This window comes from Mastomys coucha, unplaced genomic scaffold (genome assembly GCF_008632895.1).
Source record: "Mastomys coucha isolate ucsf_1 unplaced genomic scaffold, UCSF_Mcou_1 pScaffold21, whole genome shotgun sequence".
NCBI classification, from domain to species: domain Eukaryota; kingdom Metazoa; phylum Chordata; class Mammalia; order Rodentia; family Muridae; genus Mastomys; species Mastomys coucha.
Genome location: NW_022196904.1, coordinates 154,154,093 through 154,176,011, shown reverse-complemented (window position 1 = coordinate 154,176,011; position 21,919 = coordinate 154,154,093). Strand labels below are relative to the sequence as shown.

At 43.2% G+C, this 21,919-nt stretch overlaps 1 protein-coding gene across 23 annotated transcripts in view; it reads right to left on the bottom strand.

Moving 5' to 3' along the window:
* Trpm3 (transient receptor potential cation channel subfamily M member 3) overlaps window positions 1-21,919 on the bottom strand; it is a 934,047-nt gene that overhangs the window by 63,074 nt on the left and 849,054 nt on the right. For 20 of the 23 annotated variants that reach the window (XM_031389936.1, XM_031389941.1, XM_031389926.1 and 17 more), the window contains 4 exons: window positions 20,154-20,321; window positions 15,360-15,500; window positions 10,062-10,190; window positions 5,641-5,892 (listed from right to left, as the gene is read on the bottom strand). In XM_031389936.1, the coding sequence (XP_031245796.1) occupies window positions 5,641-5,892; window positions 10,062-10,190; window positions 15,360-15,500; window positions 20,154-20,321 (690 nt within the window). Of the gene's footprint in view, window positions 1-5,640; window positions 5,893-10,061; window positions 10,191-15,359; window positions 15,501-20,153; window positions 20,322-21,919 lie in introns of those variants that run through there. The other 3 variants (XM_031389949.1, XM_031389950.1, XM_031389948.1) reach the window with 2 other exon arrangements.

Below are 21,919 nucleotides of genomic sequence, written 5' to 3'. Positions count from 1 at the left end.
CCCCGTCCCCGCTTTCTTTATCCTCGGCTCTGCTGGTTTCAATGCTATGGTATTAGACATCCGTTTTTTGTTTTTTTGTTTTTTTCACCTGCTCAATCCCTTTCTTATCCTCACTGAAACCTGATAAGTTTGCCATAAGTGGTGATTCCAACTGGCTCCAAACCCACTGTTTTCTTTCTTTAAGAGACAGTTCCTATTCATCTGCCTACAAAGGTGGGTGTTCTGTCTAAGCTAGGCTAGTGGAGGGGTGGGGGGGTGCTCATCCATGGCACCATGGTGAAGTAGGCATGTGACGCAAGACAGAGGCACCAGAATTGTCAGACCAGTCTGTTTTTGTTTTTTGTTTTGGAGACAGGATCTCTGCATGAGTCTAAGAGATCTTAGAACTCACTATGTGGGTGAGGCTTGCTGGAAACGTTGTGATCCTGCTTGCTGCTTCAGCCTCCAGGGTGCTGAGATTATAGCCTGCCCTACCATTTCTTTAAATGGAAGCAGGGAGAGAAATTCTCTTTCGTTCCTTGTAATGTTCATTCTTTGTAATAATTTAGCATATCGGAGGCTGAGTTCTCCCACCGGTGAACAAGGCAGATATATGAGAAGGAGAGCTACCCATGCCTGACAGTGATTGAACTTCTGTCTCGAGGTAGTCTTTATGGCTAGTTCCACCATGTCCTGTTACAAGTCAGTGTAAAACGCTTAAAATACAGAGATTGGTTCTGACACTAAAGACTTCCTCCTCTTGGATATTATAAGATAAGGGGGCCTACCTACAGATAATGAGTAATGCTAACTATCAGTGATAAGGAAGGTTCCATTTGCCTTATTGGTTATTGTTACTCTTGTGCTGGGGCCTGAACCAAAGGCCTAGTGTACACTAACCACCCACTCTACTATGGGCCTATTCTCATCTCTAGCCTAAAAGAGAATATTCCATGGTACGTGTTCCAATAACCTAAACATTATGGTATTCCTGGGTACCTTAGGACACAGGGGCCTCAATATATTTTAGATCAATTCATCAACTTTCAATATAACTTCAAAACTTGCATGACCTTGAAATGAGACAGAAATTTCTCCAAAATTCTTACTTTTCATGTCTGTCCTCACTGGTAAATGCTAGTTAGTAGGTTTTGTCTCTAGTGAGTGGCTGGCAGGTCCCAAAGGGGTTGAGATGGCCAAGTTAAAATAGGTTTATAGGAAACCCATGTCTGTGTTTCATGTTCTTTCTTCTTTTTATTTTACAAAATGGGTTGATCACTTAGTTTACTGGAAGTTGTATCGATGAAGAAGCACAGAGGGGTCTTCATGTTATCGTTGCCACCAGTGATTAAAAAGGTGGGTCGCATATGACTAGATATGCTTGCAAGACTGAGGACCTACTCTGATCCAAGAAAACTCAGCCAGGAAATACAGAAGTTGCACCAATTTAATTTTTCAGCATTTTTTTTTTTTAAAAAAGATTGATCCCAATACCTATCAATAGAGCCAAAACAGTAAAAGGAAAAAAAAAAAACTTCTTTCAAAACACTGAGCTCTCTCTATTTCAAACTCTTCACTATCATGAAGGTATCAGGATCTGAACACCATTGGTAGAAGAGAAGCAGACTTCTTTTGTTTTCGAAGTTAAATTATCCAGTGAGTTCAATGTTAAGATTTGGTCGCAGTCTTAGGAATACCTTTCAGAATGCTCACCAGAGAAGAACATCCACAGTGGTGATGAAGCACATGCTCTTAGGTGTCAGACAACCCGGATTTTGATCTTGACTGCTAGCAAAAATAGCTACATGGAAAAAAAAATCCACCAAAAAAAAAAAAAAAAAGTTTTTCCTGACCATTAAAAAAAGAGAGAAAGTTAGCTTAGAGGCTTGGGGGCAAGTTGCTTAATCATGTTTTTAAATGTTGTAAGTGGAATAACAATAACAGTCACGAGACTACCTTTGACTAAGTGTGCTAGCTGTGCTGTGTGTTCCTGTAAATGCTAGCATGTTGTTATTGGAAGATCAGGATGGAGTCAGGAGTTTGAACCTTGTCTCTGTCTCACTCACAGCCCGTTTATTTAATGGATACATCAGGGTTCTGAGATCTATTCCACGGGGTATAACAATGAGGCCTGGGATGTGCCCCACATGGTGCTTGGCACAGTAATGGGCAGCTCTTGCTAGGGTTTCTACTCTGTATTATATAACTGGTTTTCAGAATTCCCTTGAGAAATGAAATCTGAAGGAACAGAGTCAGGATTTCAAGCGATCCTGGACTTGCGGATCAACAGGACTCCCAGAGGGGAAACGGGCGTTCTGTGCTGTCAGGCATTTGATGGTCTGGTTCCTTCCACAGGGAAAACACAGAAAACCATTTCAGATGAGCACCTGGCCATCCTGTGTCTGGTCTCCAGACATCAAGGCACATTGGGCTACCTGGATGTCCATTACTAAAGAGGGACCTGTTAAGTTGAGGCATTTGCATATATCACATCTAGGAAGGCTTCCAGCTTGCAGTCCGTCTGGCTCACCGATAAACTCTAAAGGTGTCTTTTATCTACCTCCTGGGTCGATGACTCAATTATTGAACTAATTATCTTAAAAGCATGCTGTAAAAGCTCAAAGCCCCCAAGTTTCCTAATTTCTTCCTTATTCCTGACTAATAAATGAAGTCATTCATAAGTTAAAAAGTAGAGACGGACGCATCACAGCCCTCCTGCTCATTCCTTACTAAGGCTTCGCTCTACTCAAAACGGGGGTAATTACGCCATTATTAAAATGATAGACATGGAAATTAAGATAATCTCACTGCATTAATATAACTTTAGGTATTTCAGAGAGTTAAATACCACCAAGACTCTCTAAAATGATTGACTTGGTTTGGATCTTTGAATAGTTTATCTGTTAAAATAAGGTAACCATAAAAAATTAATAATCCCTTGATATAGTGGTCCTTTACAGAGAGCAGTTTTGTGCTGCAGGGGACATTACATATGGAAATGTTTTAATATTTGGAGACATCTTTGTTGTTTTAACACATTCTCTCTCTTTCTCTCTCTTATACACTCTTTCTCTGTGTGTATGTGTCAGAGAGAGAGAGAGAGGCAGAGAGAGAGGGAGAGAGAGAGAGAGAGAGAGAGAGAGAGAGAGCATGAGCGCACTACTAAACATTGTGTAATATACAGGATGGGGGCTCTGCTGCAAAGACCCACACAGAGTGTGCAAGCTTGTGGTCCTAGCATTTAGGAGGCAAAGGCAGGAGGGTAGCGAGATTGGGTTATGTAGTGAGTTGCTCTTTAAAAAAATATTAAAAAGCATGTCAAGGTGGAGGAAAATTGGCCTGATTTCTCAGCTGTTACAGTTTGATCATTTTTTTGTCATTTTACTTGGAAAAATACTTGAGAATCTCATAAAGGCTGGTTCTCTCCAGAAAATCCATATAAACATTTTCCTATATAAGTTGAGAGCAGGGATCTGTAGATCCCTTCCCTTCAGCCCATTCCACAGAGTCTGCCTTTAGACATAAGAATTTTCACACAAATCTCAAATCCATGATTAAATGAAGACATAAGAGTAGAATAAACAAATGAAGTTCACACCCCCCTTCTCAAACAATATCAAATTGAACTGGTTCTCTAGAATGTGTCTGGTATGGTAATTCCAAGTTTGTGTCGGAAGTGGCTGGTTATAGAGAACAATAGTGTTTATAAACTTTTCTTTCTTCATTGTCCTTTAAAAAACAATATAAAAATAACAATGACAAACATAATTTACCAACCAGCCAACTAAGAACCAGCTATTGTTTAGCATGTGCCATTCCTAATTACCACAGCTCCACAAAGTACACTTATTGTTCATTGTTGCCTTAGAAGGCAGTGAACTGAATATCAAAGAGCAAAGGGAATTTATGTTGGGTTTAAAACTTTCCTCTCTTTGTGTATATTTGTTGGTGCTTTTTTTTTTCTTTTTTGAATAGGAAGATATTTGGTTACTTAAGATGCATTTCAGTAGAATTCATAAACAGATGTTTAATAAATACTGAATTAACAATGATGTCTATAGCAAATCTTAAGTGACAGCAGATAGGAGCATTTCTTATACTAATCGCTGGTCTCAGCAGCATGTGGGATTGAAGTGGAGATGATGCCAAAGAGACCCTTCAGACAGGGTGGGTGTGCTTGGCTTTCACACGTCAGGGACGTATATAGAGAAAGTGGGCATCCCTAGAGTTTCTGGGGAAGGAGCTCACGAACTCAGAACCCTCACCCCACTCCTGCCACCAGCTTCACACTGACGCTAGCCACCTCAGCTCAGTCTTTATGGGAAAATTCTGGAAGCTGAGTATAGTCTAGAATGTTGAAGCCCTCAGTCATTTGTATGGAAGTACCTTAGCTTGCTCCTTGAGATTCCTTCCTTCCTTCCTTCCTTCCTTCCTTCCTTCCTTCCTTCCTTCCTTCCTTCCTCTCTTTCTTCTTTCCTTTATTTATTTATTTATTTATTTACTTATTAAGTATATGGGTATTTTTTCTGCATGTATGTATGCATACCAGAAGAGGGCATTAGATCTCATGGTATTACAGTTATAGATGATCGTGGTTGCTGGGAATTGAACCCAGGACCTTTGGAAGAGCAGCAGTGCTCTTAACCTCTGAGCCATCTCTCCAGCCCCTCTTCTTTTCTTTTCTCTTTTCTTTTCCTTTCTTTTCTAGAATTAAAGGGGCAAGAGCCTCGCTTCCAGGAACCAGGATTGCTTCCTGGGTTACTGGATGTTTTCCCCAGTATTCACAAATCCCCTGGACTCAGATGCCACCTCCCCACCTCAGCTCAACTCAATCTTCCCTCTGTGGACCAAACCCCACTTTTAAAAAGATCTTTATTTGATTTTATTTTACCTTCAAGACATTTGAAACAAGCTTTGCTATGTAGCCCTGGGTGTGGCCTAGAATCTGGCATCCTTAGTTTCTCAAGTGTTGGGAAACTAAGTGATGCAACCACGGCCCGCTTTGAAAGTCACCCCAAGAACTCATCTTTTAGAAGTCTTCAAATTGTTAACACCTTTAGTGGAGACCAAGCCCTCCTCCAAGCCTGGCCTCCATGAGCATTCTGAGTGACCACATTGTGACCTGTGGTCCTTCTGTACTTCGTGTTTCCCTGAGCACCATTCACCCTGCATGCAAAGTACCTCCCTTCCCCTCCCTCTGTCCCAATCTCATGAAAAGGCATGTTTGCCCAACTTTTCTTTTTTTCTTTTGGAGATAGGCTTTCTCAGTGTAGCTCTGGCTGTCCTAGAACTAGCTCTGTAGATGAGAGGCTTCAATCTCAGAGGTCTATGTGCCTCTGCCTCCTGAGTGCTGGGATCAAAGGCCTATGGCACTACTGCTCAGCTTTGTTCCACTCTTAATCCCGTGCCTGACATAAAGCAGGTGATCTGTCCATATGCTTCAGTTAGTAAATAGGTGGCTGATGAATAAATTCTTTAGTTTTTATATAGCAATTATCGTCAAATTCGCAAAACACTCAAAGGGAATTTAAAAACGAAAACACCCCTGGGCCATCTCATGCAGATCTCGGTAGCAAATTCAAATGAATCACATTTCTCTGTCTATGATCATTGGATCTGCCTCTGAGAATGTGTAACACAGAACCAATCAACCTTGCTTACCATTTTCCCAATCATCATTACATATGGGCCCAGATACTTGTTCACGCCGAAGATGTCTAGCAAACGGATATACCAATAAATGATGTTCACACAGTAGATGACCCTCCCGTCACTCCTGAAGGGCTGGTCTTGAAGACGAAGGATCATTCCCACCGAGAAGAGAAGGATGGCAATGAGGTCTGTGACGTTCCAGTACTCCTGAAGCCACACCTTCACCTTCTGCAGCAGCTTGCCAGGCTCCGACATCAGGATCTATGAGGCAGCAGAGAGAGCTTAGGTCTGGCTTCTCCTATACTTTCAGCTCAGCTGGAAAGTGCTTTCTTTGTCTGTTAGCTGACATAAGAGGCTATCTGACTACTCGAATACCTGTATGCTGTGAATTCACAATGGAGCTAAGCTTAAGTCATCCAGATGCGCACAGTCTAGAAGCAGATGTAAACAACAGGTTTGATCCTTGGGATTGTCTGGCAACTCTGAGGCACTGCAGGCTTTTGCTATAACATTATGTATTCCTAACCCATTGCAGAGCTACAAAACTTCATCTCAGTAAACGGCGCTTCAGTACTGAGTAACATGGGCCACTCCTACAGGAGCCACCCCCCAATTTCTCTCTTGCATCACCAGATCTCATCACCTGCAAGTTGCAAGTACAACCCCATTCACGGCTTCTCTCCACCCCCATGGCTGTCACTGAATTCTAAGTCCCACTAGATCAGGCACATGGTGGCACCTATTTTCTAATGGCATCCCTGTCGTCACTATGGCCACCAGCCTGCCATTTGTTTTCTGAGCAACCCACAGTGTGCTTTTTAAAGACCTAAGCCATGATGTGGTCAGTGATTAGAGTTGTATGTGTAAGCAAAGAATCATCAAGCGACACCCCAAGATGGGTTCCTTTCATTACAGTAAAATATGCTCCATTTCTTAAGAGAGCTAGCTATCTTAGACTGATAGAGAAATCAAGAGTAGGTGTGAACCAGGAGTAAATGGTTGCATTCTTCTTCTGCTCCATCACTGCTAAGCCATCCCTTAACATAGGACTTGGAATCCTGGGACCTACTAGAGCAGTGGTTCTCAGCCTTCCTGATGCTGTGACTCAGTTCTTCATGTTGTGGTGACCCTCTCAACCATAAAATCATTTTGTTGCTACTTCATAACTGCAATTTTGCTACTGTTATGAATCATAATACAAGTATCTGTGTTTTCTGATGGTCTTAGGCGACCCCTGTGAAAGGGTCATTCCACAAAACCCCAGAGGCTGAGAACCACTGCAGTAGAGCATCATGGGAGAGTGGAAAGGGAAGTTTCAGATGACCCAAGGAGGTTTCAGACCTAGCTCACTTTTCTAGTTGTGGCATACCAAACAATTGCTCAATCTTGTTTCCCAGACCTGTAAACGGGGGATGGATGTGATCATGGCTGCCACTGACCTCACAGACTTGTGGGAGAACTGGGTGAGATAATGTCTACTAAGGCTTTCTGTAAGCAGTTCCATAGTATTAAGGGATTACTGGGGCCCGGCTCTGGTGACTACATGCAGAAGTATGTGCTAAAAAGAATGGGAAGGCAGCACATGAAACCACAGCCTTCCTCGTGTTTGCTTGGGAGGCACGGAAGCATGCAAACTTTTCCATCCTTCCAGGATCTTGCGTCTGAGTTCCCAAGGGCTTGTGTACCAACCATGAGGAGGCAGGAAGGCCAGTGCTTGTGGGAGTTGTCACCCATTCCATAGTTGAGCCTTTCCTTACTGAGTTCAAAGGAAGGACATGGGGGTTAGGGGGGAAGGCGACCTCACCAGTTGCAGAGAAAAAGGTCAGGCACAAAAAAAAATGGCCACAACCTCACTTCCCACATCTTCCTCAGAGACAAGCACTCTTCAGCTGACCCAGTCCTGACCCAGCATCTGAAGCCCCACCCTGCCTGCCTTGACTCGCAGCTTCATTAGAAATGGATAGCCAGGGCTGGAGGTTGCTGGCGGCCCGCCCACTTGGCAGCTACTCCAGAACAGTCGGAGGAGTACAGGCTGCTCCCTGTCTTCTTCCAGCCTAGTCCTGGACATCCTCCATCCTCCACACTCCAGTCTTTCCCTCCTCTGCTTGTGATGGGGAAGGAATATGTGGCTGGTTATTAAGTCTCTTGCACGCCGGCTGGCATCACACAGCCTCAGGGCCTCTAGCGGGAGCAGGCTCAGTTCTCACAGCAACACAAATTTATTACTGTTTTTCAGCTTACAAGTTCATGGTACTGCTCAAGAAACGGAAGGCCCGATGAATGGCAGAATCCAGGGCAGAGAATTGGCCACAGCAACACAAGACATCTCCCTGCCTTGGCCCTCTAGTCATTTAATCCAGTCTCTAGTCAAATGAGACTTATATACCACTCTCAAGCTTCTGGGCTGGGGGAATGCTAATTAGAAGGAAAATAGCACTCAAACAGCTCCAGAGAAAGGTGCTGAATGCAAAGTGTGTGTGTGTGTGTGTGTGTGTGTGTATAAATTTCAGTGCAGTTAAGTTTAATAATCAAGTTTTCTTCTTTAGAAAACATTCCAGAGATGAAATTCAATAGGGTGAGCATCTGTGAAGCTGTCTGGGCAACGAAGGTGGGCTTGTGGGTTTTAACAACTGGCCCTGCCCCCTTCGGTATCTACCCACTTGTCATAAAGAAACCAAGATTGTTCTGGAGCTCCCGGAAACGCAGACTTAACAGGATCCTTTCCTGCTGAAAAGGCCCCGCCCACTCACTGCAGCTTCAGGGAACACGCAGAGGAGTCGCTTCACCTGGCAAGCCTGTCTTCCCTGCAGGTTCTCTGCTGAGGTTGGAGTTTGGGGAGAGCACTGAGAAGGATTGCTGCGCCCTCTTGTGGATTGTTTCTTGACCATCTATATTTTAGAAGCTCTTGCAATCTAAAGGGCGGCTGGGGTTAGCTTTTCTTTTTCTTGTTTCTTTTCTTTTCTTTTTTTTTTTTTAAAAAGATTTAAGTATTTGGGGAAGTAGTAAGTTCGCAGAAAGCACTTTCCATGGTAAATGTGGATCCCTACAAAGGTGTTTAAGTGGTGGATTGAGGTTGACACATTATCACTCAAAGACTACAGTTCACATCAGGCTTCACGGTTGGTAGGGTACATTTTATGGATTTGAACCTATGTGGGATGATTTGAATCCATCACTAGAGAGACTCACAAAGTATTTTCTGGGTCCTTAGAAGCTCTTCGCTTCACCCGCCATCATTCCAAAGTCCCACCCCTGGCAACCACCAATCTTAAGGGTTCCATAGCGCTCCCCCATTAGTTTCCCCAGAATTTCAAGTCTGGAATCATACAGAATATATCCTGTTCAGATTTTTTTCCTCTTTGTAATACATACCTATGTTTTCCCATAGCCTCATAGCTCATTTCTTTTTTTTACCAATGAGTAAGATGTCCCATCCATGTTTTGAAGCTTTGGCTTCGAACATGTCATACAGAGGTGGGCATTTCTTAGGCTGTCTGGAGGTAGGTGAGGAGAGAGGCTACTACATCCTCAACCTGAAATACCACAACTGTGTGTCCAACCTCCATGGTGCTCCCTCAGGGTGGAAGGCTGGCGGATGCCCAGCATGGGCATGATAGGTATCAAGAAGGGACCAACTCAAGAATAAACCTAATAAAAGGATACACGCAGAGAAGTGGTTTCTCTCTGCTCACCATGTGGGTTCTGGGCATTGAACTCAGGGAACTGTGCTTGATGGCCAGTTGCCGAAACACATTTGGAGAGGTGACACTGGCTTGGTGGACAATGTCCAAGGAGATCCCAAGTAAGAGGTTGAAGTGGGAATTAAGAATAGCAAAACTTGGGGGCTGGAGAGATGGCTCAGTAGGTAAGAGCATTGACTGCTCTTCCGAAGGTCCTGAGTTCGGATCCCAGCAACCACATGATGGCTCACAACCACCCATAATGAGATCTGACGCCCTCTTCTGGTGTATCTGAAGACAGCTACAGTGAATTACACTGAAATGAGCGGGGCGGAGCAAGGCGGGCAGCAGAGATCCTGAATTCAATTCCCAGCAGCCACACACATGATGGCTCACGGCCATCTGTAAAGCTACAGTGCACTCATACACAAAAAATAAATAAAATAAATCTTTAAAAAAAATAGCAAAACTTTAAAGTGTCATTTTCATAGGGGTGAGAAGACAGAGGTGTAAATGACATTGAAGCCCACTGGACGATGTCTTGGGGCAAAAGGCATGTGAGCAGGAAATAGACTTCATCGACCTAGGAAACCTCTCTAGGTTTGACAAAGAGGAAAGCAGCAGCCACCAGCAACATTCCAGAACATAGTTTGGGGCTTAATGTGGACCCCAAGCTTCCCTCCTGGCTCTCCCTCCTCAGATATGATGAGCTAACATCTCCCTTCCATTTTTCATTTACGAAGTCGTTACCTCTCTCATCTTCTCTATTCCCAGAGTGAAAATGTAGGAGATGACAATCCATTCTTGAGTGGAAGGCCAGCGCTCCATCTTCACTAACACGATGTAATTGAAGAGCATCAGGTATCCAATATATGCCAGCTGTAAGGAAGTACAATACAGTAGTCTGACTGCAGAGGCCTGGGAGCTGGGGCAAGATCGCTATACTGTGGCAGCCCAGAGCAAGGTCAGTAAGTGGGGAGCCCGTGGCAGATGAGATCTAGAATTTTAGATATCAAAGAGTATTTATTTCCTGGCTGCATTCCTGTGGGGGTCCGAGGACAGTTCGCAGAAGCTGCATCTCTCCATCTACCATGTGGGGTCTGAGGTTCGAACACAGGCCACTGGACTGATGGCAAGAACCTTTACCTACCCAGCCATCTTTGATCCACATAAGTTTTAAAAAGGCTGTCACAGTTAAAATAATTTAATTTGCCAAGTTAGTTTTGACCCTTATATGTGTTTCTGGGGCTCAACCTTGCACCTTTGTGTCACCGTGTATGAATTGGTGTGCCATTCACCAGCTGTTGTTTGTTTGTGTGTGTGTGTGTGTGTGTATGTTCATGGGTACGTGTTCATGTATGTGTGTGTGTTTGTGTGTGTATATGTGTGTTCATTGTGTGTATGTTCATGTGTGTGTATGCTCATGTGTATGTATGTTCATGTGCATGTATTTGTGTGTGTGTGTGCCTATATGTGTGTGCATGCATGTGTGTCTGTGTGTATGTACATTCATGTGTGCATATGATCATACGAACAGACTTGGCTTTCCATGCTAGGGTGACACTTATTTTAAAATGTTATTTAGTTGTAAATTATTCTTGAAAAATTATTTGTAAAACGTTAAAAATATATACTTATTTTTTTTCTCGATAGTTGTCAGGTAGATTAATGGTCACCAGAGAGAGAAAGGAAACCACAGGCTGTACTTAGAAGTCGGTAAAATTGTAGTGTAAGTAACCTAGATTTAATCTCAAGGCTCCACTTCTGAGCTCTCCTGAGTTTATAAGGTCTTCCTGGTGTTTTGGACCTGTGGTGGCCAGCTTCTCAGGGAGGATTTTACCTGTTTTCCACTGGACTGTCATCTTGCCCTACCTTGGTTGGAATATCTGAATTTGCTTTCTACTTCTTTGAAGTAAATCAAGAGAAAATAAAGCGGTTTAATGGGAAGGCCTGGGGTGTGTGGCCTGCTGTGCACTAGAGTGGATCAAGTCCTCCTGAGGCTCCAGCATCTGGAGTTTGAGTCCTGATGTGACTGGCTGAAATGCTAGTTATGGGCTACACTCCTCAGGGCGAAGGCTGGGAGTCTGTTCCTGAAAGATTCAATGATGTCAATGTGGCAAGGAAAGAATTGGTGGTGCTCTTACATAAGAAAATTTACCCCAAGGGGAATGGCAGATGAGCGGAACCTCCTCAGGGCAATGCTCCCAGATGAGCAAGGCCCCGGCTGGCCTCAGGGGCTGTGAGTGGGAACCCAGAGTGAGCTGATTCCAGTCTGTATGTCTTGGTGGGTCATGTGGTGAAGTACAGGACAGCCTGTGGGCAAGAAGACTGAGGATTTGAGGAGCTGGAGACATTGCGTGACCTTGGGGTTGTAAAAGCAAGTTATGTGGCAGAAGCCACAGCCCGGCTAGGAGATATGAGATGTGGGACCAGAGAGATGTTGTCTTATGTACCAATGGGCTCTTTCCTTCATTTTATAACTTGATAGACTTTTAATGTGGATCAAAGGTACCCCTGACACCCCATTATATCCTGACACATGTCCAGGTACAGGTACAACTGTGACACAGAATTCCAGATTTTTTTTTTTTTAAATTTCTCCCCCCTCCTTTTTTTTTTTTTTTTTTGGTGTCATAGGCTGTGCACAGTAGGTAAGCACTCTACCATGGAGAGCTACTCCCAGCCCTTCCTTCATCTGAAGTAAACAGTGTCTCATCTGGAACAATCAGACCTTGACAGAGCGTTGCAGCTGCTGAGGGCTAGCTGCGCCCCTTCTCCACCAGGGTGATTTAAGTTTTACATCTCCACAACCACAGTTACATTAATCCTTGCCTAGGTTCCCACACCTCCCCGTGGCGGAATCACTAGTGAGTCGTGGGGCTTTCCAATGAAAGAGGCATTTTTTAAACATGGGTTCCAAGTCTGACTTGGACGGCATGGGTTCAGGTTACAATGAAGAACTCCCTGGTGTCCGCTCTGCACGCCTGTAGGTATAGTTACAAGATGAGAAGAGAAGCAAAGTAGTCACTGGGTGAAACTGTCTAATACCCTCTGCTCCCTTTGGCCTGGAATTGCTTCTATCCTTCTGGTCACTTCTTCACTTCTTTCTTTTTATTGAATAAAGAAAATTCTGTTGCTTTAAGGTAAGGTGAATCTAGTTATATGCCTTTTTTTTTTTAAAACATTTTGTGAGGTTTAGTGCAAAAGATTCCAAGTCATTGTCTCCTCTTGTCAAATGCGACATGTGAACTTCTTTTTTTCAGAACTTCTGCATTTTAGAATTTAAGTAAGTTTGCTAAGGGAGTCTGTCTCCTGTACTCAGGGCTAGTGTCTTTGGAGGAAGGAAGGTAGGCAGAGTAACTTGGGTTGAAGTTTCAGTTCATGACATCTTGTGTAAGTCACCTAACCTGCTAGGGTCTCTGAGGCAAGAAGATCAGGAGTTTGAACAAAACCTGGGTGAGACCCTGACTTAAAACCAAAACAAAACCCCAAACCAAACATGTAGTGGGTGATTCCAGTGATCTTGCTATGGAGATGCCCAGGCTGAAAGCCACTGGCCAGGGTACCTGTGAAGCAAAAGCAATGGGGCTAAAAATTGTCTGAGTTGAATCAGTGGAGACCAAGAAGATCAAGGAAATAAAATGGTGGGAATGTTGAGTACCAATGAAGAAGCCAAGGCAGATGGCTTGGAAGGCTAAGTGGGGTCAGTGTTCACCCAAGAGATGCTTGATTCTTCATACAGTTCCTCCCATCGGTTTCTCCTATGCTTTGGACCAGGGATCTGCTAACATTTGAAAAAGGCCACAGGGTGGTTGTCTAGGCCAAGAGGGTTTGTTTGTTTGTTTGTTTGTTTGTTTTTGTGTGTGCTCATAATTAACTTTTTTGTTGTTGTTGTAGCACATGTGTGGCTAGGTATAATAAACACTGAAGTTTGAACTTCATATTTCACAAACTATTCTATTATTTTTAAAGCTATTTCAATCTTTTTTTAAAAGGTTAAAAACAAATCAAACAAACAAACAAAACCAGGCTGGGGTTGTAGCTCAGTGGTATAACACTTGCGTAACATGCTTCATGCACTGGATTTGAGGCATGACACTATAGAATAAATGAAAGAAAAAAGAAAGAGAAAGAGCTTTAGTTTGTAGACCGTTAAGAGCAGAGTTTCTTTCTGGCTATAGTTTTTCAATCCATTTTTGGTTGTGTCAACTGAATCAGAAGAATAGAAGCAAAAGGGCAGACGTGGGCATGGACAGGAGATACAGATGTTATATTGATGAAGCTGTTGTTAGCCTCAGGGAGATCATTTGGGAAACATCTGGAGCCTTGCTTAAACATAATAGCTGCTCCATAAGTGATGCTTCTGGCGTTGACTGGACAGATCACTCTGGCATTGATTACCTCTCTGAAATGTGACTAGGTTAGGAATAACACTAGTAACGCCTACATTGTACTTACTGGTCCAGAGACTACTATAACTGTTTTAGATGCTTCAAGGCATTAATCTTCACACAGTAGGTGGTATTACTATCCCTATCTTATAGAAGGGATGGAGAGAATGGGAAAGTAACTTGTTTGGTGTCACATGGCACAGAGAGATGCAGGTGGACCTGTGTGCAGTCACAGCTCTGCTGCACCATAAAAAAATGTAAACTGGGTTTTTGAATACATGTTATTCTGTGGTGGAGATTATTTCATAATGTCACTGCTTTCAAAATGTGATTTTACTAAAAATGAATATACGTGTAATATGTGTGGTTTTTGTATTCTCTCATACTCTTAAGATGATCCTTTAAAGTAGTGGCTTTTAACCAATGGTAGTTTTTAATCCCACAAATGCCTGGAAACATTTTGGCTGTCCTCCTTAAAGGACAGAGTGTGCTACTGGCATCTGGTGGGCACAGACCAGGGATGCTGCTGCATGACAAAGATTTATCCTAGCTAAAATATCACCAGTGCTGAGGATGTAGTCTTTCTCTCAAGGCAGTGTTAAATATTAGCATACTGGACTGCACAGGAAGCAACTTACACGGTCGTTTGAGCTTTCTCGTGCTCAGCCCTAGATTATCCTGTCGTTGATTCTAATGACTGCTCTGCAGCTGGCTGTGAGAGGGTCTAAAAATACAGACACATTGTCCTTTATCTATGTCACTCTAGTGGGCTGAACAGAATGAGAGATGGTCAGCCAGCAGCTCACGCTAAGCTTCAGTAGTTCTTAACCTGTGGGTCACAACCCCGTCTGAAATACCAGATTTTTACATCACAATCCACACCAGTGGCAAGATTGCAGTTAATGAAGAAGCAACAGGATTAATTTATGGTTGGGAGCCACCACAAGGTGAGGAATTGTATTAAAGGTTCACAGCATCAGGAAGGTTGAGAACTGCTGGAAAATGTCATTGGCAAGGAGAAAGAGAACCCAGCCTTGTCTCTTTCTCCTATATCAGATGCCATTTCAGGGACAGCCCATGGCTTTGCAGACAGGAAGTGTATGGTAGGGTGTGATTCATGGAGAATGCTTGCCAGGACTGCAGGTTTTTGTGCTTTGAGATGCTTGCTGTCTAATTGTGTCTGAGTGAGAAAGTGTGACAGATTGGAAGTTGTTACTTACAGATACTGTCTGTTCCTAGAGTTGCTACATCTACACTGGGCTTCAACCTGACCCACCAGATGTTCCCCTGAACCCCGGGATGGGCACCTGTAAATGGCGACTCTGTCCTGGATCTTAACAAAGGAGAATGTTCTGAACATAGACATTTGTTTTCATGTTGAAACCCATAAACCCATACACATCTCACATCTGTTTCTAAGACTCCTCGCCTTTGTCAGTTCCTTTACCTTCTGTGGCAAGGAGAAGGGCAGCCCACGGAAGCTGCTCACCAAAGTCCACAAACTTTGTGAAGCTACTGGAAAACCATGGTCACAGAGCTTGCATTCCTGCACACGTGACACTTAAATGCTGCTCAGTGAAAACCACCCAGGTGCCTGAGCCCGGGACACCCGCTCCTGTGGCTAGCCATTTGGAAAGGGAGAAGGAGAAGTGCTTACAGTGTAGAACCAGAACTTCACGATGGGTGCGTTGTAGAACTCATAGATTTTTCGGCCCACGGGGATTAGCCGGTGCCTGCTTTGAACTTCTTCTTCATCTTTCTTTCTGGATGACTCCCCGTTGCTTCTCCCCAACATGGCCTGTAGTGGGAGAGAACAGAGACCATCATGGCTGGGCTCTTTAGGCATTTTGTAGATGGGGGACAGATCCTCATGGCACCTGGGACCTCACAGAACCCAAGAATATAAGCCCAACACCCCAGACATATAAAGGCACGCCTTTCCTTTGTGGGAGTTTGCACTACATTAGTATAAACTGTGTGTTCCTTCTGCTGAAAATGGAAGGTTTGGGGGATATGTTTTGAGCTTTCTTTTCTTTTATAACCTGGACCTTCTGAGCAAGGTAGGCAATAGAATGCACATCGAGTTCTGAAAAGGATAATAAGCGGTGTTTGGGAAGGCCACGCTACAGAAATCTGTCCCAATTCTGTTATTTTCTTCGTACATGTATGTGATGAATGTGTGATAGATGTGGATTCCAATTGTGTCTATACCTGTGGTAGTGACTCTCCAGTCAAAGAGAGATTGGATCTGAGTCCATTATATATCTAAAGAGCAGGAATATTCAAGTATTAAGTCATCTGAAGTGCCTGGGATTAGGGTAGGAATATCTTTACCCATATCTTGCCTGAAGAGTCCCTCACCAGAAAAGTGTGCATGCCATGAGAGTCTATAACAGGACAAAGTACAGGCTTTAGTCCTTCAATATTGTTGTAAGACAAGGTTAGTTTGTACAGTGTTTTTTGTTTTTTCTTTTTTGTGCATGTGTAGTGAACGTGTGATGTATGTTCATGTATGTACACATGAGCATGCAGAGGCCAGAGGAGAGTATTACGTAGGTGTCCTGCTATATCACTCTCCCCTTTATTCCTCTGATACATGATCTCTCACTGAATCTGGAGTTGGTCTGGTGGCTGGTAAATCCCAATGAACCTCCAGTCTCTGCCTACACTTCCTGGCACTGGATTACAGGCACATGTGAGCATAGCTGGCTTTTTGTGTGGGTCTGGGCTTTGAACTCTGGTCCTCAAGCTTTTACAGCATGTTCTCTTACCCGCTGAGCCACACTCCTGCCCCCCAACCTGAGACTTATATGTGAGACTAGGATAAAACATTATAACTGTTCAGAATTGACAAGGATTTGAGATAAGACACAGTATTTGGCGCATGAGTTTCAAATTAAGAGATTTAATTATAGCAATGATTGCAATTTGCAGTGACATTGAGGACAGCCACCTACATGGTTTAGTTTTCAGTCACCTGACACAACACGTACAAATATTAGTTCCTAGTATTTCAATGGTTTCTTTATTGCCAGTCCATTCAACTCAAAGATGATTTATGTCTATCCAGTAGTATTTCTGGGGAAAACACTCCCATTCATTTGTATATCCTGGTGACAAAGGTGCCTTGAGCTAATGGATAGGAAGGGTTCACATGGCTATCACATTCATCAGTGAATGGAATCAATATTCTGAAGGGTTAGGCACAGGAGAGTCCTATCAACACTGGCCACTGGCCTCGAGAGACCCTAACTGTATGAGATGTTCATCCTAAAATTTATGTAACAATGATTCTCTTCCTGTCATGCTTGTTTCTATGCCCAGTGTCACAGTGCCACTTAGGGACATGATGGAATGAAAGTAAAGATGATTTAAGGGTTTTTTTTAGGTATGCTAGGGAGTGGCTTGGGGTAAACTCTAGGGGCAGTGGCTTTCCTAGAAAAGCCCAGGACCTCTGCATGTGCTGAGACTGTCACTGGCTGAAGTTCAGGCTGGCACACTTATTTGGCTGAGTAGGTGAAACCCACACACCATCGCACCTTGCTTTTCCTGTATCGCTCACACATGCTCAGAGGATGGTACACTTGTAAAGTCCTATCTTTCACAGGCTTGTCATTTCATCAGCTTCAGTCTTAGCAGCCTAATTCACCGATTCTGTTGATTTCTTTTCTCTATGGTCAAACCTTTCCTTTGACATTGCTTAAAGCAGAATTTAACAGGGCCATGTATGTATAAAAGAAACATTAAAAAAAAAAACAGTTTAAAATAGAAGACAAAAAAATATTTTCTAGTAGAGGAAGAGGTTTGAACAGGGTCAAATATATGATTGCCCAGTGCAGATCTGAGACAGGTGTCAATGTGGAGAAAGGTCCTTTGATGTAAATGAAGCTGCTAAAGGCTACAAACATGGACCAAGTAGCGACTGATATTCTTAGGTGTCATTTTGGAAGCAACCAAGGATGCCCTAGTCTCAAAAAGGATGTGTTTGTTTTGCTAGAAGCTCAAGTATCAGCCCTACGAAGGGAACAGGTTTGTCAACAAGCACCTTTCTCCAGTCCCGTCTAGGGCGAGATGTTCACCAGAGAAGCCAAAACAGACTTTGCCATCAGGATGAAAAGCAGCTCTCTTGCAAGGACAAATATTGCCCCTACCGAAAGCCTGCAGCCTACAAGTCCCCACCAAATATTTCTCTGTGTGATTTCTACTTATCATTACCCCCTCCTACTCAAGTTCTCAGTGAACAGTGCTGGGATCTACTTGTTGGTAAGCCCATTGTGATCTGGGACTAGGAAGACGTCTTTTACAGTGGCTTCCTGAAGGATCAAAATCCCTAAACCTCTTAGAGGACAAGGGAAGCTCCTTTCTCTATACCCAGCCACAGAAATTGCCATTCGGCTTCTGGGCTTCCCTCCCAGGATTTGTGCCTGGGAGGGAGCCACACCTCACTTAATCTGGGACATCCGGCATTCTGTGGAGACTCTCTACTCTGTGGTGAACCAAATCCACTAAGCAGGGCCATCTGATAATAGAAAATAATTCTCTCCCTTGACAATTGGCAGAGGTTGTTAAATATATAACAATAGCTAATGGAGCATGTATGCCTGTATTCTAATACCACCATTGCAACTAACCAGCTGGGTAAATGTGGGCGATTTAATCTCTGAGTCCTTGCTTTCTAACCTGTGAGGTAGAACAATGTTTACTTGACAGGCATGATGTATTCCCATGAGTAATGGGGGTAGATAGAGTGTGTAGCACTGTTTCAACACCATAAGCAAACATCTATGTGCCTAAGTGGTTACTCTATCATCTATCTATCTATCTATCTATCTATCTATCTATCTATCTATCTATCTATCCATCCATCTATCCACCCATCCACCCATACATTCATTATCTATCTGTCTGTCTGACCATCCATCCGACTGTCCGTCTGTCTGTCCGTCTGTCTGTCTGCCCGCCCATCCATCCATCCATCCATCCATCCATCTATCTATGCATCTATCTATGTATCTATGTATCTATGTATCTATGTATCTATGTATGTATGTATCTATCTATCTATCTATCTATCTATCTATCTATCTATCTATGTATCCATCTATGTATCCATCCATCTATCGATCTATTCATCATCCATCCATCCATTTTACATCATGTTCGTGGCCTAGGTGGTTTACTGTTTAAACCATATAACCATCTGTGAGGCAGACAAACCTATCCTCCTACTCTTGAAGAGATGAAATTGTGTTCAAGGTCACATAGCAAGTGAAGGGGCAGGATTCTGACTCTTTACCTATTTGCTGAAACAGCCAGCAAGAATTCAGTATCTACACTACCCATGATTTAATACCATTTCTCATCTGAGGAGTTCAGAGATCAAGATTATGACATGATCTTCAGGGAAGGCAATCTCTGCTGCCATTGCAGGGCAGCCAGGGCAGTTTTTTTTTTTTTTTTAAAGATGCCTACATAGATTTTTACAGAGATCTGGAAGCTGAAACAAAAATTGGCTTTTCATCCAGTAAGTAAAGGATCATATCTCTTATCAAATCCCTAGGAAGGGGTTTCTGGAAAGAAATGCTGTCCATATGGAAGAGGAACATGTCCCAGGGTTGTTCCAGGGAGGAGACTCATGCAAATTCTTTTTGTCACCTGAACCAAACCAATTTTCATCTTTTCCTCTTACAGCTCCTTCTGGGTCATTAATCTTGTAGCCAGTGGCAATGAGGGAGGTTGAGGTGCCTCAGAACCATCCTTATAGAGCTGCTGTATGATGCAGATCTCCCAAGCTACAAAGCCTATGTGTCCCTTTAATAGTGCAGGCTATTTTTAGCCTTTGGGCACAAGCCAGTGGCAGTCATGTCACTCGGGGGGGGGGGGAACTGTAGGAAGTAGTTCCATGCATAGCTGTCTTGTTCTCTCGGCAGAACAAAGCATCCGTGTTCTATAATTGTACTGGGAAGCTAATAAAAGCTTTCCATATAAACCTCAAAATTCAATTAGTGCTGGTTTTGTGACTTTGACCCTGAAGACAGATACAGGCTTAGCTTCTTGACCAGCAGAAGGCTCCCACTCAGCAAAGCTGGCTGCTCACAGCTCCTGGCTTCCCGTTTATTCTTGTGTGTTAAGACTGCTAGTCATATCATCATGTTTATAAACGGATGCTTGCCCGGAAAATTGAGGGTGTCTGGCTTTGAATCTCATTGCTTTGTTTTTCGTCACCATTGGTAGAAAGACTTTACATATAGTTGGATCCTAGAGAAGTGCTGTTTGTGCACAAAGAGGAGACTTACTGATATTGTAGTCTCAACACTTCCAAGGTTAGACCTGGCAGGGGGCTGGAGAACCCTTATCTGCTCTCCAGCATTATTGAACCCCAGCAATATCAATAGTTGTCTTGATTGAGGGATTTTTCCCAGGGAGGAAAGCTGCTTAAGTGTTTTCTTACTGTGAGCTCCATGTCCTCCTCATCTTTTTCCTTTGTGGGCTTCTCTGGCTCCTCCGGCTCCTTCTCTTGGAGATGAATTTCTTGGGCCTGAGTCATATAGGGCATGTCATCTTTGTTCTTGAACTCCAAGCTGAGAATTGAAGGAGGAAGTAGAATTCCCAGAATTACCTAAAGTAATAATAATGATAATAATAATAATCACATTTAAAGGATTAAGATTAGGGTGCTTGCTTAGAATCAGAAAGCCTGGGATGTAGCCTATAAGTGTGTGTTTGTGTGCACACATGCACATGCATGGGTGTCATATTTACTGTATAGGGATGTGGATATTTGGAAATTTAAACACATGCGAAAAAGATTTTTTTGGCCCATCTATGCATTACTTATTTTGCTCAAATAAATCTTAACCTATTAATTCTTACTTTCCTGGGGAAAACTGAAGCCAGGGAGCTTATCAAAGGTGGAAAAATATAAGATTTCCATTTAGTTATTAAACAGCACTTGGCTTTGTAAAAATCACTTCATACATATGTATTGGCATTTATTTGTGAATGTATCAAGTAGAGTTGATATGTTAGCTGATGATCTCCATAAAGAAATGCTTTCTAAATTGACTTTGAAGGCACATGCAGAGAATCATTTTATCTACCATACAACATTCTGCTGGCATTAGCTAATGTACAGCAGAATCACCCACCCCCCAGAGATCTCTGTATTCATCAAGAATAGTTGGTCTCCTTTCATAGAAGCCCCACAAAGACCAGCATTGCATTGCCTTCACGTGTAAGCACTGTATGTGTATCTCAGTGTCAGGATGCTCATTATATAGATTTTCTCATGGCAGAGCTCTCTCCTCCATTATCAAAGGACAGTGTCTGCTTCATCTTCTCTCAGTTCTAAAATGGTCCCAGTGCATAAGGCTCCTGAAGATGAGCCTCTTCGAAGACACTGCACTGAGGGGAGGGACTTAGATCCCGAAGGGTCAGTGAATATCATGTGCCTACAGGGACAGCCTGAAATACCCATGGGGACTTAAAAAAGGGGAGGGGGGCAGAAATGACTCTGAATTATAGGTGTTTTGGGAAGCTCGAATGGCATGCTGGCAATCTTCATAGGGTATAATGCCCTGTCCTCAGAGCTGAGAATTGGCTTGGCTCTCCACTTGAGGCCAGACTAGGTCACTACCAGCAGCATGACTCTGGGACGCAGTACATGACCCACTTGATAGAAACCTTTTTGTAACCTTGGACCAAGAACCCACAAGAAAGGTAGATAGAGTATGGCAGACAGTGATGATCCAGTAAAAGTGCAGTCAAGGAGCGTAGGATGCAGAATCGTGGGATAAGTCTATCAAGAGAGCCTATGCACATCATGAACAACTAGGTCATGACATCATGCTACATGCTAACAATTTGTTAAGGGAGTATATTTTAGCCAGTCTTAACACATGCACAAAATGGGTAACTGCAAGATGAGGAATATGCCAATTTGCTCGACTCTGGTAGTTACACCTACTCTGTGTATGTTCAAGCATCGTGTCGTGATCTTAAATATACATATAATTAAAAGCTGCCATCATAAAAACGAAAGGAAACCAGCACTCTTCCATATTCCCTTGAGGATTTATATCTATTTCCCTCTTTAGTCTTTTCATTTTAATGTTTTCCTTGAAGATCATTAAAAAAGGACTAGAAGCAAAAACTGGGCTGAGCGTAGAGCTCACAGGTAGAGAACACGCCTGGCATGTGTGGGGCCATGAGATCCTC